Source organism: Esox lucius, chromosome 11 (genome assembly GCF_011004845.1).
Source record: "Esox lucius isolate fEsoLuc1 chromosome 11, fEsoLuc1.pri, whole genome shotgun sequence".
Lineage (NCBI taxonomy): Eukaryota > Metazoa > Chordata > Actinopteri > Esociformes > Esocidae > Esox > Esox lucius.
Genome location: NC_047579.1, coordinates 45,552,945 through 45,572,296, shown reverse-complemented (window position 1 = coordinate 45,572,296; position 19,352 = coordinate 45,552,945). Strand labels below are relative to the sequence as shown.

General features: G+C 44.2%; 1 protein-coding gene across 1 annotated transcript in view; it reads right to left on the bottom strand.

Moving 5' to 3' along the window:
* Positions 1–2,627: 2,627 nt before the first annotated feature.
* Positions 2,628–19,352, bottom strand: part of LOC105013397 (interleukin-21 receptor) — a 31,970-nt gene continuing 15,245 nt past the window's right edge. Inside the window, exon 9 of the mRNA XM_010874903.3 lies at positions 2,628–4,258. Within this exon, the coding sequence (XP_010873205.2) occupies positions 3,581–4,258 (678 nt within the window). The 3' untranslated portion in view covers positions 2,628–3,580. The remainder of the gene's footprint in view (positions 4,259–19,352) is intronic.

The window sequence follows — 19,352 nt, the reverse complement described above, 5'->3', positions numbered from 1 at the left end:
TTCAATATTGAAGACATCTGGTGCCACACTCTAATCAGCTAATTAACCCAAAACACCTGCTAACGCCTTTAAATGGTTTCTCAGTCTAGTTCTGTAGGCAACACAATCATGGGGAAGACTGTTGACTTGACAGCTGTCCAAAAGACGACCATTGACCCCTTGCACAAGGAGGGCAAGACACAAAAGGTCAAAGCTAAAGAGGCTGGCTGTTCACAGAGCGCTGTGTACAAACACATTAATAGAGAGGCGAAGGGAAGGAAAATATATGGTAGAAAAAAGTGTACAAGCAATAGGGAAAACGGCACCCTGGAGAGGATTGTGAAACAAAACCTATTCAAAAATGTGGGGGAGATTCACAAAGAGTGGACTGCAGCTGGAGTCAGTGATTCAAGAACCACCACGCACAGATGTATGCAAGACATGGGTTTCGGCTGTCGCATTCCTTGTGTCAAGCCACTCTTGAACAAGACAAAGCGTCAGAAGCGTCTCACCTGGGCTAAAGACAAAAAGGACTGGACTGCTGCTGAGTTATGTTCTCTGATGAAAGTACATTTTGCATTTCCTTTGGAAATCAAGGTCCCAGAGTCTGGAGGAAGAGAGGAGAAGCACAGAATCCACGTTGCTTGAAGTCCAGTATAAAGTTTCCACAGTCAGTGATGGTTTGGGGTGCCATGTCATCTGCTGGTGTTTGTCCACTGTGTTTTCTAAGGTCCAAGGTCAGCACAGCCGTCTACCAGGAAGTTTTAGAGCACTTCTTGCTTCCTGCTGCGGACCAACTTTATGGAGATGCAGATTTCATTTTCCAACAGGATTTGGCACGTGCACACAGTGCCAAAGCTACCAGTACCTGGTTTAAGGACCATGGTATGGCCTTAATGCTAAACTCGCCTGACCTTAATGCTATAGAAAATCTATGGGGTATTGTGAAGAGGAAGATGCGATACGCCAGACCCAACAATACAGAAGAGCTGAAGGCCACAATCAGAGCAACCTGGGCTCTCATAACACCTGAGCAGTGCCACAGACTGATCGACTCCATGCCATACCGCATTGCTGCAGTAATTCAGGCAAAAGGAGCCCCAACTAAGTATTGAGTGCTGTACATGCTCATACTCTCACCTAAAGGATTATTAGGAACACCTGTTCAATTTCTCATTAATGCAATTATCTAATCAACCAATCACATGGCAGTTGCATCAATACATTTAGGGGTGTGGTCCTGGTCAAGACAATCTCCTGAACTCCAAACTGAATGTCAGAATGGGAAAGAAAGGTGATTTAAGCAATTTTGAGCGTGGCATGGTTGTTGGTGCCAGAGGGGCCGGTCTGAGTATTTCAAAATCTGCTCAGTTACTCAGATTTTCACGCACAACCATTTCTAGGGTTTACAAAGAATGGTGTGAAAAGGGAAAAACATCCAGTATGCGGCAGTCCTGTGGGCAAAAATGCCTTGTTGATGCGAGAGGTCAGAGGAGAATGGGCCGACTGATTCAAGCTGATAGAAGAGCAACTTTGACTGAAATAACCACTCGTTACAACCGAGGTATGCAGCAAAGCATTTGTGAAGCCACAACACGCACAACCTTGAGGCGGATGGGCTACAACAGCAGAAGACCCCACTGGGTACCATTCATCTCCACTACAAATAGGAAAAAGAGGCTACAATTTGCACGAGCTCACCAAAAATCCTCTGATGGCTACTTCCAGCAGGATAATGCACCATGTCACAAAGCTCGAATCATTTCAAATTGGTTTCTTGAACATGACAATGAGTTCACTGTACTGAAATGGCCCCCAGTCACCAGATCTCAACACAATAGACCATCTTTGGGATGTGGTGGAACGGGAGCTTCGTGCCCTGGATGTGCATCCCACAACTCTCCATCAACTGCAAGATGTTCTGAAGGCGAAAGAGGGTCAAACACAGTATTATTATGGTGTTCCTAATAATCCTTTAGGTGAGTGTACTTTTCATGTTCATACTTTTCAGTTGGCCAACATTTCTAAAAATCCTTTTTTTGTATTGGTCTTAAGTAATATTTTAATTTTCAGAGATACTGAATTTGGGATTTTCATTAGTTGTCAGTTATAATCATCACAATTAAATGAAATAAACATTTGAAATATATCAGGCTGTGTGTAATGAATGAATATAATACACAAGTTTCACTTTTTGAATGGAATTACTGAAATAAATCAACTTTTTGATGATATTCTAATTTTATGACCAGCACCTGTACATCCAATCAATTACACTATGACGTAGTGCTATCTGACTGGAAGCTAAAAATACTGAAATAGTATCAGACCTAAACATTACTAAATCATGCATTTTAAACCAATACATTTCTTATGAGTTTTCATGAAATAGTTTTTTTTTAATACATTTTTTACCATTTTAACTGTTTTTAAACTAAATTATTATTTCAGATGAACTAGTCCCTATTTGGCTCTTACAGAATAAAATTTGCCTCATAATTGTGCCTGCAGTGTAGCTTTGAAATGAGAATCTGTGAGCAGAGAACCCATGATTTTCAAGGTAGTGAAAACGCACACCTGTTTAAAAAAGGTGCTGGCTGGTGGAGTAAAACAAATGTAATGTATAAGAAAGACGTACACTGGTATGCTCAGATGCAATAATTTAATATTTTTCGACAGATCAATCTATCTTCTTCAGGGTAAAAAAAAAAGACCTATGACTACTGTAATATATGGTGGTGGATCTTTGCTGTCATATGTGGCTATTTGGCTTCCACTGGACCTGGGGCCCTAATTATATACTTTATCCAATAGCAGGATATATTGGGGCGAAAACCTGGTTGCCTCTCTCAGAAGGCTAAATCTTGTCCAGCATTGTGGTTGTCTTTGCAAATAGAGTGCACAAAGCCCACAGCTGCATTAACGTGCAGTGTGTAGAGTCCTACCTCTAACATTTACAAGAATGAATTTAAAACAATGACATGATTTGTCTTCTCCTCATCCCTTATCAGAAAAGACCAGAATAGCATTAGCGAGTCCAGGGGGTTTAGGTTGGGGAGATAGAACTGCAAGCTTCTAAAGCATTTATCAGGAGACTAGAAGTCAATGCAAACTGATAGACAGACTGGCAACAAAAGTGTGAATGGAGAATATTTTAGACAGACCAATTTTGTAGAAAACATTAACTTAAAAAATTATAAACATGGTTTATAAACATAGTAATGAAACAAGCCATAGTAAATGTAAAATCAACTCAACAGCTTTAAAAGAGCAATACATGCCCATTGACCCCATACATTTTTTAAAAATAATTACTAGATTCTACATGTTATTGGACATGTTCACTTCTTAACTGGATTAACAGATCAATAGGAAATGCACAACAAATTGTACCTGGAAATTGTATGAGAAAATAAGCTGTAGGAAACATGAATTTCATGAAGGCTGAGATCTGGAACTGTAGTCTAGAAAAACATGTTAATTGACATAATTATGATTATCTTATAGGAAGAAATCATTCATACTCAATTTATTTCTGTACCATGTAGTAAGGAAAGGTACAGATTTGCAAAATGATTTGTCAGTAAAACGCCCTGCACTGTCATGAGCTGGTTGCTTCCCCTTGCACAGTGTCATCAGTTACCCATTGTTTGACATAGTTAGAGCGGAAGATGTCTACCCCATTCAGTAAAGAGTTTTTCTGTTCCTCAGAATCATAGTTAGAGTTCACTGGACTGCTACAGTCAGATTCCACAAACACACCACTGTCAATGGTGTCTACACTGTCCAGATCAAGCCCCATGGGAGGATAGCCGTCCTCAGAGTCCAATGAAATCTGCTCTGGTCCATAGTTACAGGCTTGTACCTGTAGCTGCCACTCAGGCAGTTCTATTGATTCCCGACTTTCCCTCTGCCCAGATAAGCGGACTTCCTCATCTTCCCCAGAACCAGCAGAGCCCTTGGCCCCACTGTCCATTCCTCCTCTGCTGCTTCCAGTATATGAGGAGAAGCTTCCCCCAGCGTGCCTGTTCCTGTATGTCTCCCAAGAGCTCCCTGAAACCGGTCCCTCCTCCCCAGACACCATCACTGTATCGATAGAGATGTGTCCGGCTGAGTGACATGTGTCCTGGTCCGTACTGGTATTGTGGCCACTGTCTTCCACCACACTCAGCCTGGACAGCCCGAGGACATTTAGCTGCTTCTCAGTCATCATTTGTGCAGGTGGGTTTTTCCCCAATGGTTCCAGCTCACTGAAGATATAGATAGGTCCAACCCATTTCTGTCAAAACAAATGTGAAAATGTATGGTTAAGGAGGAATGTGTATACAGGAGGTAAAAAGTAGCTAAGGTCAAAACTAGGCTTGCTCCTAGACCCTTGCCCGGCCACTTGAGATCTGGGCCAATCCAGGACATTTTACTTTTTTAAGGCATTCTAGTGTTGCTTTGGCTGTATGTTTGGGGTCATGATTTTTTGTTGTTGTTACTTAATAAAATGTGGTAAAAATCCATGAGTAGTGAATACTTGTGAGAACCACCATAAGAATGGTAGTGGCAGCATCATGCTATAGGACTGCTTCTTTTTAGCAGGGACAAGGGCTGGTTAGGATAGAGGAAACAATAAATAGCTTCAACTAACTTTTTAAAATATTATATGAACCCTGCTGCCCTCTACCAGAAAGCTGAAATTAACGAAGAAGCTATAGGAAAATCTCAAGGAGCTCCAGGTAATTTATGTGGTGCAATGTTTTTGACACAGATTAATTTTCCTTCCTGTGGTCCCCAATGCCCTTTGTGTTGATGACCCTGCAAGATTTAAATCACAACACTACACAGCAAGTGCCCAGAGGCATGATGAGGAAACCTGGAGCTTCAGATTAATGTGGCGAGATGGGTTCATTGGCATGGCCAACACCAAGCCCTAAACCAGACACCTACACAGTTGCTTTTGGGAATTAGAGCTATCATCATGCCATTATTACAAGCAGACAATTGTGAAAGTGTTCTATACCTAAAACCAAAACTGGGCTAGGGTAAGACAAAAATAATTCCTTCTGGGTACAACATGGCCCAAAACCTGCTGAGATGGAGTCAAGACAACTTTTCTCGAAGTTCACTCTGAACCTCACATCACAAATATGGGAGGGACAGACACAGGTGGGTGCAATATTCTGCTGGCATTTCCCTGCTAATACAATACAATTGTGCAGGTAAACTATTACAATAAGATGCCAGCCGTGACCTCTGGCATCTTATTGGAACAAGAGCTTTATTTAGCACAAAAAGAGAGGGAAAGCAAAACAGGGGGACCTGTAATTTTATTCCAAATGAAACCTGAGGAACAACTGAGGGTGGTGGTGTCCCAGAAGGTAACTTATCCAATGATTTAGTTTAAGTGAAACGGAAAACTTTGGTCTCATCTGACCAGAGAGTCATGGATTTGCCATTTTATGACACTTTATAAAGGATTTAACTGTGCTCTGGGGATATCTTTTTAGTTTAGGATATTTTTCATGGGCCAACCCTGACTTGACGTTTTCCCAGAACTCTCAAAGACTTGCTTTGGAAGTTCCTTGGTCGCCATGCATGGTTTTGTGGATAATAGTGCCATAATCTGGATACTTATCTGGTTCCATAATCTGCATCTACAAACCCGATTCCAAAAAAGTTGGGATACTGTACAATTGTGAATAAAAACAGAATGCAATGATGTGGAAGTTTAAAATTTCAATGTTTTATTCCGAATAAAACATAGATGACATATCAAATGTTTAAACCAGAGCATGTGAGCGGAGTTGAGCGGGAGCAAGCGGGGAGCGGGAGGATTTTGAACAGAGCGCCATTTTTAAAAGGACAGAGCGAGCGGCCTATTTCCCGCTCCAATTTCGCTCCGCTCAAACGCAAGTCTAAGCATGCTCAGTCGAGCCTGACCCAGAATCCATCTGTGTCATCAACACATAGTACAACAGACAGTAGACATAATGGAGTTCAAAAAGTACTTTAAAAAAGAAAATGACAAGTCATACAGGTGTAGTATTAAAATAAAACGAACTAACAATGATAATGTGGTACAAGAAAACGAATGTGGAGACATCGTTTTTGTAAGTAAAGATTCATTTTGGAATCTGAAAAATCTCTCGAAAACACGAAAGTGTGCTACGTGAACACGCTGGGAAGACAGCAAAAGGTTAGCAAATTGAATACTTAACTTGTAACAAAGTTTAAATTAAATATAGTGTAATATTCAAACAAATTCATTTTGTCATTCAAGTAGGCCTAATGGTTCGTTTTATTTAATTTGTGTCGTCCGTGAGTTTGTATTTAATAGAGCGAGTTGAGGAATTCAAAGGTTTCTTCACTGTACGCAAAGGCCCAACAATAACATAGGAGAGAAAAAGAGAGCTGGATGTAGCATTTTTTAAAAGGGTTGTGGTCTGAGCTAAAAGTGAAATCTACATGTAGATTCTTTTCCTTTTTTGGAGCGAGCGGGGGGCGATTTGAGTGGAGCTCGAAGCAAATGCGTTGAGTGCAGAGCGATAATGAGCGGAGTGGCCTGATGTGGCTTTGAGCGGGGGAGCGGAGGGGTGAACAGTTCCGTGAGCGATGAGCTGAGATTCTCACCGCTCCACTCCGCTCATGTGCTCTGGTTTAAACTGAGAAAATGTATCACTTTAAGGGAAAAATATGTTAATTTTAAATTTCATGGCATCAACACATCTCCAAAAAGTTGGGACAAGGCCATGTTTACCATTGTGTGGCATCCCCTCTTCTTTTTATAACAGACTGCAAACGTCTGGGGACTGAGGAGATAAATTGCTCAAGTTTATGAATAGGAATGTGGTCCCATTCTTGTCTAATACAGGCTTCTAGTTGCTGAACTGTCTTAGGTCTTCTTTGTCGCACCTTCCTCTTTATGATGCGCCAAATGTTTTTTATGGGTGAAAGATCTGGACTGCAGGCTGGCCATTTCAATACCCTGATCCTTCTTCTATGCAGCCATGACATTGTAATTGATGCAGTATGTGGTCTGGCATTGTCATGTTGGAAAATGCAAGGTCTTCCCTGAAAGAGACAACGTCTGGATGGGCGCATATGTTGTTTTAGAACTTGGATATAACTGTCAGCGTTGATGGTGCCTTTCCAGATGTGTAGGCTGCACACATACTCATGCAAGCCCATACCACACTGATGGGCATGCGTCTTCTGTATTTTTTAAACTCCAGTGTGTGGTTTGCTGCACTTCAGTTCATGGTTGTATTCTCCCTTTGTTGTTTTTCTGTTTAAAAAGGATGTCCCCTAGCTCTGTGCCTTGTGTCCTGCCTCTCAGCCGTGACACTAGCTCCAACAGTTACGGTTTGCCTCTGGCGTAAATACCTACGCACAACTTTTAAATGGCTTTTTATGACTTTTAAATTATTATTTGTAGTTAATAAAAAAATATATATATATTATTTTGACCAGAAAATCCAAATTAAAATCAGTTTTTTGTTCTGGATTACATCACTACAAAATGTACCAAAGTAATTTGTGGTTGAATACTTATGCAATATTCTGTAGCTACCCCCAAGCATAATTATAGCGGCCTATACATTTAACAGCCACTGTGAAATGCACAGCCACTTTCATAGAAGAGTGTGATCTTGCCTTTAGGATAAACAAATGTTTTAAGGGTCCAAATTCTTTGATTAAAAGCAGACCAATAACAGAAGATAATTGATGGCCGAGACGTTGGTAGATTTGATACGAACATGTTTGTCTCCCCATAAGCATCTGTAAACCTTTACAAAATAAAACATGTCTGCTTCAACAACACATTCAGCGTTTCCACACCAGATTTGTTTGTCACCAAAATGCAGGTTTAAGCATTTTCATAAGTGTACCACATCTTATCTGGGTATAGATAAGATAAGCAGAATCCAAATCAGTTTTTCATCTGCAAAGATGCATGTTTTATACAGTGCTTTCAGGAAAGCTGTTGACAGTGCTTATGCTGTTGTATTCTAGATTTGATTTAATCATTGCTTAAATACATATTTGCCATCTGTCTACATACAACACCTCAATGACTAAACAAAAACACGTTTTTGTACATTTATTGAAAATGAATAGATTAAATATCTCATACACAATTATTTAGACTATTTGCCATGAGACTCCAAATTGAGCTCAGATTAATCCTGTGTGCTTTGATCATCCATTCTAGAACATGAGGTCTTAAAAAAAGCAGAAACCAACCCATGAAGTCCAGGGAAATAGAAGCGTATTGAGGCATAGGTCTGGGGAAGGTTAGAAAAATGCTTAGTAACCAGGCCAGAAGAAATTAAGTAACCACACCTTTGTCAAGGAGATGATCAAGAACCCAATGGCCATTCTAACAGAACCTGCAGAGTTTCTCTAAAGATTGGAGAACGTGCCAGGACAACAATCTCTGAGGAGACAAGTTGCTCAAGTTTATGAATAAGAATGTTGTCCCATTCTTGTCTAATACGGGCTTCTTGTTGCTCAACTGTCTTAGGTCTTCTTTGTCGCACCTTCCTCTTCATGATGCGCCAAATGTTTTCTATGGGTGAAAGATCTGGACTGCAGGCTGGCCATTTCAGTACCCGGATCCTTCTTCTATGCAGCCATGACATTGAAATTGATGCAGTATGTGGTCTGGCATTGTCATGTTGGAAAATGCAAGTTCTTCCCTGAAAGAGACGACGTCTGGATGGGAGCATATGTTGTTCTAGAACTTGGATATAACTGTCAGCATTGATGGTGCCTTTCCAGATGTGTAGGCTGCCCATGCCACATGCACTCATGCAAGCCCATACCATCAGAGATGCAGGCTTATGAACTAAGCACTGATAACAACTTGGGTTGTCCTTGTCCTCTTTAGTCCGGATGACATGGCGTCCCAATTTTCCAAAATGAACTTCAAATTTTGATTTGTCTGACCACAGAACACTTTTCCACTTTGCCACAGTCCATTTTAAATGATCCTTGGCCCAGAGAAAACGCCTGCGCTCCTGGATCCAGTTTAGATACGGCTTCTTTTTTGACCTACTGAGTTTTAGCCGGCAACGGCAAATGGCACGGTGGATTGTGTTCACCGACAATGTTTTCTGGAAGTATTCCTGAGCCCATGTTATGATTTCCATTACAGTATCATTCCTGTATGTGATGCAGTGCCGTCTGAGTGCCCGAAGATCACAGGCATCCAGTATGGTTTTTCAGCCTTGACCCTTACGCACAGAGATTGTTCCAGATTTTCTGAATCTTTGGATGATATTATGCACTGTAGATGATGAAAACTTCAAACTCTTTGCAAATTCTCTCTGAGAAACTCCTTTCTGATATTGCTCCACTATTTATCGCCGCAGCATTGGGCGAATTGGTGATCCTCTGCCCATCTTGACTTCTGAGAGACACTGCCACTCTGAGAGGCTCTTTTTATACCCAATCATGTTGCCAATTGACATAATAAGTTGCAAATTGGTCCTCCAGCTGTTCCTTATCTGTACATTTAACATTTCCGGCCTCTTATTGCTACCTGTCCCAACTTTATTGGAATGTGTAGCTCTCATGCAATCCAAAATAAGCCAATATTTCGCATGACATTACAAAATGTCTCACTTTCAACATTCGATATGTTATCTATATTCTATTGTGAATTAAATATAAGTTTGAGATTTGTAAATTATTCCATTCCTTTTTTACTCACAATTTGTACAGTGTCCCAACTTTTTTGGATTCGGGTTTGTAAAATGCAAATAGTTTGGGGGTCTCTTCACCCTACGGTACATACAGTTGAGCCCAAAAGTAATCATACCCATTCCAGATTTTGAGCGATAATGAATTTGTATTTGACCAATAGGTTTCTTCTGGCTGGAAATGACATAAACATGTGACAAAACACAGTAAGACATTGTACTGGAGATACAAATGAATAACAAAACTATCCAACATTATACTTACCCCTTACCCCTTGAAATTGTTGCAAATGTTTTATACCATTTACAATGGTCTTGTAATTTCCATCATGAGAGACAAATTGAGCTGAACAGCTGAACATCAGTAGTTCTCTAGTCAGTAAATAGTCAACTGCAAGTCATTGTTAAAAACAGAAATTAATTTGTGTCTCCAGCACAATGTCTTACCATGTTTTGTCACTTGCTTATGTCATTTTCAGCCAGAAGAAAACTATTGGTCCAATAAAGAATGTATATAGCTAAACATGTCATGGGCATGAATACTTTTGGGCTTAACTGTAATATCACTAAAAGATTAATAGAATCCGGAGAATTATCTCTCTGTATGCAAGGGACAAGGCTGAAGAGATCATATTTAAAAAAGATCCAGAACTGCTGCCACCTTCTCTGGGCCAAATCTAATTTAATATGTGCAAAACTGTCCTTTGGTCTGAAGAATCATTATTTGAAACTATATTTGTTAGTCTTGGATGCTGCGTCTTCCGGACTAAAGAGGAGAGGGACCATCCAGTTTTTTACTTATCAGCGTGATGGTATGGGGGTGCATTAGTGCACATGGCCTGGGTGACTTCTGTGTACATCTGTAAAGGCACCATCAATGCTGATCATTATATACAGGTTTTGGAGCAACATATGCTGCCATCCGGACAATGTATTTTTCTGGGAAGGCCTTGCTTATTTCAACCATTCCACATTCTGAATGTATTACAACAGCATGGCTTAGTAGTAAAAGAGTGATACAGTAAACTGACCTGCCTGCAGTCCAGACCTGTCACCCATTGAAAATATTTGGCGCATTATGAAACAAAAAAATTTGACAAAGGAGGACCCGAACTGTTGAGCAGCTGAAATCCTATATGAAGGTAGAATGGGAAAACTACACCAATTGAAGGAAGAATGGGAAAACTACACCAATTGGTCTCCTCAGTTCACAAAAGCTTGCAGAGTATTGCTTAAAGAAGAGGTGATGCAACACAGTGGTAAACATGCCGCTTTTTTGAAACATGTTGCTGGCATCAAACTCAAAATGGGGATGTATTTTTCCAAAAGCAATGACATATCTCAGTTTCAACATTTGATACGTTGTCTTTGTACTATTTTCAGTGGTGCACCAGAAGAAGTTGGTGAGAGTTTTTACAGAGATGCCACATTTCTTGAGTCTCCACAGGAAGTATAGTCGTTTTTGGACAGTTTTCACTGCTGAGTTCGCTTGTCTGGACCAAGTGAGGTCATCTTTGATGAACACACAGAGAAAATCGGTGACTCTCTCAACTTCAGCTCCATTGATGTGTATGGGGGCGTGATCCTGCCTCTGTTGCTTCCTGAAGTCCACGATCATCTCTTTAGTCTTACAGACGTTGAGAGAGAGGTTGTTGTCTGGCACGATGTAGCCAGGTTTCTTACCTCCTCTCTGTAAGCAGTGTCATCGTTGTTGGAGATGAGACCCAGGATGGTGATGTCATCAGTGAATTTGAGGATGATGTTGGAGGTGTGTGTGGCCATGCAGTCGTGTGTGAACAGGGAGTACAGGAGGGGACTGAGTATACAGCCCTGTGGGGCTCCTGTGCTCAGAGTCAGTGCAGAGGAGGTGAGGTTGCCCATTCTCACCACCTGGGGTCTGCCCGTCAGGATGTCCAGGATCCAACTGCAGAGGGAGGTGTTAAATCCCTGGGTCCTGAGCTTAGGAATAAGCTTAGTGGGCACAATGGTGTTGAATGCTATAGTCCACAAACAGCATCTTCACGTATGTGTTTCCTTTTTCATGATGATGGAGGTCAGTGCTACAGGGCGGTAGTCGTTAAAGCTGGTGATGGAAGGTTTCTTCGGTACAGGGACGATGGTGGTCTGTTTGAAGCAGGAGGGGACTACAGACAGAGTCAGGGAGAGGTTGAATATGGAGATGAAAACCTCTGCTAGTTGGTCAGCACACCCCCTGAGGACACAGCCTGGAATGCCATCTGGCCTTGGTGAATTCCGAGGGTTCACTTTTTTAAAAACTCTCCTCACGTCAGCTGTGGTTAGGGACAGAGTGTAGTCGTCCTGGTCCTCAGCAAGCCTCACAGAAGGAATTGTGTTGGTCGCCTCAAACCGCACATACAAGGTGTTGAGCTTGTCAGGGAGTGAGGCGGCGGGACAAGCATAATTTCTATTTCTCCCCTTGTATTCTGTGATGTGTTGCAGTCCTCCCCACATGCGTCTGGGGTCAGAGCTGTGGTAGTTAGACTCCAAATTATCCCTGTATTGTCTTTTCCCATCCCTGATAGCCTTCAGTAAATCATATCGGGATCTCCTCCAAGCCTCCAGGTCCCCAGAACTATAGGCGGAGGACCATGCTCTGAGCTTAGCACGGATATTACCATTTACCCAGGGCTTTTGGTTGGGGAAATTCCTTATTGACCCTTGGGATGACATTATTGATGCATTTGGAGATATATCCCGAGACAGAGTGTGCATTCATCAATGTTCCCATTGACTGCATCACAGAACATCTGCCAATCCTCTTTGTTCCAAAGCAGTCATGTAGGGCAGTAATTGATAACTCACTCCAAAGTTGAACTGTCTGAGAAACAGTCTTTTCCTGTTTTAGGTGTTGTCTAAATGATGGGAGGAGCAACATTGAAGAGTAGTCTGCTTTCCTTATGCAGGACAGGGGAGGGGTTTGTATCTGTTCCGTATTGGTGAATTTCAGTGTGGTCTGGAGTCTGATCACCCCAGGTAGGAATGTTAATGTGCTGGTGGTATTTTGGTAAAATTTTCCTCATATCTGCTCTATTAAAATCACCAACAGCAGTAGAAGCGGCCTTAGAGTTTGTATTCTCTGATTTTGTACGTTTCACCAATGACAAAGAAATGATCAGTCTATAATTTCTATCAATAATGGTAGGTTTATTTGAACAGTGAGAGACAGAATAAAAACAAAAAGATCCAGAAAAACGAATGTCAAAAATGTTATAAATTGATTTGCATTTTAATGAGTGAAATACGTATTTGATCCTCTCTTAATCCGAAAGATTTCTGGCTCCCAGGTGTCTTTTATACAGGTAACGAGCTGAAATTAAGAGCACCCTCTTAAAGGGTCCACAGAAGCAATCAATCAGATTCCAAACTCTCCACCTTGGCCTAGACCAAAGAGCTGTCCAAAGATGTCAGGGACAAGATTTGTAGACCTAGACAAGGCTGGAATGGGCTACAAGACCATCGCCAAGCAGCTTGGTGAACAGTTGATGTGATTATTTGCAAATGGAAGAAACACAAATAAACTGTCAATCTCCCTCAGTCTGTAGTGAGGAATCAGCCCAGAACTACACAGAAGGATCTTGTCAATAATCTCAAGGCAGCTGGGACCATAGTCACCAAGAAAACAATTGGTAACACAATACGCCATGAAGGACTGAAATCCTGCAGCGCTCGCAAGGTCCCCCTGCTCAAGAAAGCACACGTGCAAGTTTGCCAATGAACATCTGAATGATTCATAGGAGAACTGGGTGAAAGTGTTGTGGTCAGATGAGACCAAAATGTTGCTCTTTGGCATCAACTCAACTCGCCGTGTTTGGAGGAGGAAGAATGCTGCCTATGACCCCAAGAACACCATCCTCACAGTCAAACATGGAGGTGGAAACATAATTATTTGGGGGGGTGTTTCTGCTAAGGGGACAGGACAACTTCACCACGTCAAGGGACGATGGATGGGGCCATGTACCGTCAAATCTTGGGTGAGAACCTCCTTCCCTCAGCCAGGGCATTGAAAATGGGTCGTGGATGGATATTCCAGCATGACAATGACCCAAAACACATGGCCAAGGCAACAAAGGGGTGGCTCAAGCAGAAGCACATTAAGGTCCTGGAGTGGCCTAGCCAGTCTCCAGACCTTAATCCCATAAAAAATCTGGAGGGAGCTGAAGGTTCGAGTTGCCAAACGTCAGCTTCAAAACCTTAATGACTTGGAGAAGATCTGCAAAGAGGAGTGGGATAAAACCTGGTGGCCAACTACAAGAAACGTCTGACCTCTGTGATTGCCAACAAGGGTTTTGCCACCAAGTACTAAGTCATGTTTTGCAGAGGGGCCAAATACTTATTTCACTCATTAAAATGAAATTCAATTATTAACATGTTTGACATGCGTTTATTCCCCTCCTTGAACTGCCACCTTAACGTGGTGGAGGGGTTTGAGTACCCGAGTGACCCTAGGAGCTATGTTGTCTGGGGCTATATGCCCCTGGTAGGGTCTCCCAAGGCAAACAGGTCCTACGCGACGGGTCAGACTAAGAGCGGTTCAAAAACCCCTTAATGATGAAAAAGATTTTGTGTCCTGTGACGTCGCCCGGCATGGCGAAGCCGGGGCCCCACCCTGGAGCCAGGCCCGGGGTTGGGGCTCGTTTGCGAGCGCCTGGTGGCCGGGCCTTTCCCCATGGGGCCCGACCGGGCCCAGCCCGAACGAGCGACATGGGGCCGCCCTCCCGTGGGCTCACCACCCAAAGGAGGGACCATAAGGGGCCGGTGCAGAGAGGATCGGGTGGCAGTCGAAGGCGGGGGCCTAGACAACCCGATCCCTGGACACGGAAACTAGCTCTAGGGACGTGGAACGTCACCTCGCTGGCGGGGAAGGAGCCTGAGATCGTGCGTGAGGTTGAGAGGTTCCGACTAGAGGTAGTCGGGATCACCTCTACGCACGGCTTGGGCTCCGGAACCACACTCCTTGAGAGAGGATGGACTCTTCACCACTCTGGAGTTGCCCATGGTGAGAGGCGGCGGGCTGGTGTGGGTTTGCTTATAGCTCCCCAGCTCTGCCGCCATGTGTTGGAGTTTACCCCGGTGAACGAGAGGGTCGTTTCCCTGCGCCTACGGGTTGGGGATAGGTCTCTCACTGTTGTTTGTGCCTACGGGCCGAACGGCAGTGCAGAGTATCCGACCTTCTTGGAGTCTCTGGGAGGGGTGCTGGAAAGTGCTCCGACTGGGGACTCTATCGTTCTACTGGGGGACTTCAACGCCCACGTGGGCAACGACAGTGACACCTGGAGGGGCGTGATTGGGAGGAACGGCCCCCCTGATCTGAACCCGAGCGGTGTTCAGTGCTTGGACTTCTGTGCTAGTCACAGTTTGTCCATAACGAACACCATGTTCAAGCATAAGGGTGTCCATCAGTGCACGTGGCACCAGGACACCCTAGGCCGCAGGTCGATGATCGACTTTGTTGTCGTTTCATCTGACCTGCGGCCGTATGTCTTGGACACTCGGGTGAAGAGAGGGGCGGAGCTGTCAACTAATCACCACCTGGTTGTGAGTTGGATCCGATGGCGGGGGAGGAAGCTGGACCGACTCGGCAGGCCCAAGCGTACTGTAAGGGTCTGCTGGGAACGTCTGGCAGAGTCTCCTGTCAGAGAGATCTTTAACTCCCACCTCCGGCAGAGCTTCGACCGCTCGGAGCTGTGGCCTTCGAAGCGGCCGCTCGGAGCTGTGGCCGTAAGGTCTCCGGTGCCTGTCGAGGCGGCAATCCCCGAACCCGGTGGTGGACACCGGAAGTAAGGGATGCCGTCAAGCTGAAGAAGGAGTCCTATCAGGCCTGGTTGGCTTGTGGGACTCCTGAGGCAGCTGACGGGTACCGACAGGCCAAGCGGACTGCAGCCCGGGTGGTTGTGGAGGCAAAAACTCGGGCCTGGGAGGAGTTCGATGAGGCCATGGAGAAGGACTATCGGCTGGCCTCGAAGAGATTCTGGCAAACCATCCGGCGCCTCAGGAGAGGGAAACAGTGCCCTACCAATGCTGTTTACAGTAGAGGTGGGCAGCTGTTGACCTCAACTGGGGATGTCGTCGGGCGATGGAAGGAGTACTTCGAGGATCTCCTCAATCCCGCCGTCACGTCTTCCATTGAGGAAGCAGAGGAGGAGGGCTCAGAGGTGGACTCGTCCATCACCCGGGCTGAAGTCACAGAGGTGGTTAAGAAACTCCTCGGTGGCAAGGCACCGGGGGTGGATGAGATCCGCCCTGAGTACCTCAAGTCTCTGGATGTTGTGGGGCTGTCTTGGCTGACACGCCTGTGCAACATCGCGTGGCAGTCGGGGACAGTGCCTCTGGGATGGCAGACCGGGGTGGTGGTCCCTCTTTTTAAGAAGGGGGACCGGAGGGTGTGTTCCAACTATAGGGGGATCACACTTCTCAGCCTCCCCGGGAAAGTCTATGCCAGGGTTCTGGAGAGGAGAATACGGCCGATAGTAGAACCTCGGATTCAGGAGGAACAGTGTGGTTTTCGTCCAGGCCATGGAACACTGGACCAGCTCTATGGACCAGCTCTGGGAGATTGACAGACGGATCGGTGCAGCTTCTGCAGTAATGCGGTTGATGTATCGGTCTGTCGTGGTGAAGAAAGAGCTGAGCCGCAAGGCGAAGCTCTCGATTTACCGGTCAATCTACGTTCCTACTCTCACCTATGGTCATGAGCTTTGGGTCATGACCGAAAGGACAAGATCCCAGATACAGGCGGCCGAAATGAGCTTTCTCTGCAGGGTGGCTGGGCGATCCCTTAGAGATAGGGTGAGAAGCTCGGTCACCCGGGAGGAGCTCAGAGTAGAGCCGCTGCTCCTCCACATCGAGAGGGGTCAGCTGAGGTGGCTTGGGCATCTGTTTCGGATGCCTCCGGAACGCCTTCCTGGGAAGGTGTTCCGGTCCCGTCCCACCGGGAGGAGACCCCGGGGAAGACCTAGGACACGCTGGAGGGACTATGTCTCCCGGCTGGCCTGGGAACGCCTCGGTGTCCCCCCATAAGAGCTGGAGGAAGTGTCTGGGGAGAGGGAAGTCTGGGCATCCCTGCTTAGACTGCTGCCCCCGCGACCCGGCCCCGGATAAGCGGAAGATGGTATGGTATGGACATGCGTTTTTTGTTGTTATTCTGTCTCTCACGGTTCAAATAAACCTACCATTAAAATTATAGACTGATCATTTCTTTGTCAGTGGGCAAACATACAAAATATGCAGGGGATCATATCTTTTTTTCCCTCACTGTACATCAATTAACAAAATTGTTGAAGCAACTGAAATTTGCACAGAGGCTTAGTACAAGAACAAGTAAATATATAACCCCTGGCTTGCTGGGCTGTGAAAAATGCAAAAAGGAAAGGAGCTTGGGTCCGGAGAAGACCGGAGGGATGAAACTGGCAAAATAATGGGTGGAATGTACAGTAACGTCCACTGCCTCAGATATCACAAGAAAACAAAAAAAGGTACATTTGTCGGCAGCAAGCATTGTTGAAAAAGCTGAAGAGGACATCTTAAGTTATCGTTAATGCTCAAAATGAAAACATAAGCACCAGAGGCAGAGTCTTCTGAACAGCATACAAGGAGGCAAACGCCACAGGCCCCTCTTGGCTTTGAGCAAGAAATTGACTGTCAGGAGTTAAATGGGGTTGACATGTGGATAATTATCCATTCCAATGTTGCTTGCTCAAACATATAGCAACATATTGTTTTCGAAATGAAGTGAAAACTATTTGAAAAAAAATCAGCCTAATGTTGGATGAGGCTACTAGCTTAAATAAGAAAAGTGCCTTGATTGTATACATCAGATTTTAGCTTGAAGATATGAACATACCTGCAAACGTGGATCTTGTAGAACTCAATGTTTTATCTTCTCTGGGAATTGTCTGTAATTTGTAATCTGCACTGGTAGTTGTAAGACATTGTCTCCAGAAACCTTATTGGAGTAACATGCGATAGTGTGTCTGTCATCCAGGGACGCACAAGTGGTGTAGCAACAAGACTCAAGAACGTCTTTCCTAACATAACTGTTTGGCATTGCTCAGTACTCAGACTTGAACTTGCAATGTAATGTAATGAATGAGATGGGGGCTATAAACCATTTTAAAATACTAATTGACTTTGAATTTGCAGATACGTTAGACCTTATCTATGCAGAATTGGCAGAATATTAGACACGAGATGGGTGACCTGAGTCTTAGAACTGCAGAGGCTTTGTGGAGAAATGACCCTGCCCTTCACAAGCACTTCACAGCAGCATCTGCAGATGCCTCGCATGACAGAATTACTCGTCAGAGATATAATGGCCTTGCCATTTTCATATCCTCGCATGCTTTTGTTAACAATCTAGGTCTAATGTGTGATGCACTTCAAGCACTATCTGAATTGTCCCTTCAATTTCAGACTGTACAATCATTACTTTTGCAGGAAAGTGAGGGTTTTCTATGCAGTGGCAGAGCAGCCAGGCCAACACACTGAACTGAGCCAGAGAGGGATTCAGGAAAACTGCTTCCAAGGTGTCAAACTCAAAGGGCGACCTGGCGACAAAGTCCTTAATCAAAAGTAATTCTTTAGCAAGAGCTTAGCAAGGAGCATGGAGGCCAGAATGTCCTCGGAAGGAGGACTTGAGGTAGACATGACAGGATACAGCCAGTTCATAAAGGAGCTGAAGGTACTTTACATGCAATACTGGCCCAAGGACACAGGAATACTGTATGGGGAAACAGATATTCAATCACTCTGACAGTGGTTTGGCCTTGACAGTCCATGCACATTCATATGCGCCTACAGGATGTAAAGAGAAACCAATGGTGTAGACATTTCCGAGGGACTAAAAGAACTGTTAGTGGCGGTCAACACCATCCCCATCTCCAGTGCGGAATGCAAACATGGATTTTCTCAGATTAATCTGATGTGCACTTCAACTCGCGGCTCTCTACATACCTCCACTATATCAGGACTGCTCTTTCTAAACGGTTTGGCCACCCCTGACCAAATTCAATCCAATCCCATATGTAAGGTCAAGGATTGCTAAAGGACACAAATGTTTTACATATGACGTAAACTGGTTTGGTGCGGAGTCCATTTACAGCACCATAGACAAACAGCTTCTTCTGACACTCTGCCAGCATGCTGGGATTGCGATTAGACCTTTTCTTTATTTTTCTCATGCATTCCAGTACCTCAGAGCCACCTGGAACCCCAACCCTTCCCATGCACAAAAGTGTTCCGGCACCTTCCAATTTACAAATTATGCACTGCTTATAGAACAGATCATCTATTTAATACCCTGTGACATTATAATTTCACAAACTAGTATCTCAAACGATAGAAACCTGACTTGAAAAAACCTTTGTGGTGATGCTGTGGATTCACTTGACACTTGCTAGTTTCTGGCAGTTTTCTCTAAAACTAGCGCAAGCAAGTAATTAGTAGAAGTGTGACTGAAGATGCTATAACGAGCAGCCCCCTCTGTTGGCCAAAACAAACTCAACAGGATTGAGACACCAACCGGTAGGCTCTGCTGCCTGGTCTTTTTTGCCACGTAAAATATTTTTTCACTTTGCGGTCTGTTTTCAACTCACAGCTGAAAATGGGGACATTTCTGGGGACAGCTCCAGCCAGGGACAGGCCATTAAAACGGGGACTGTCCCT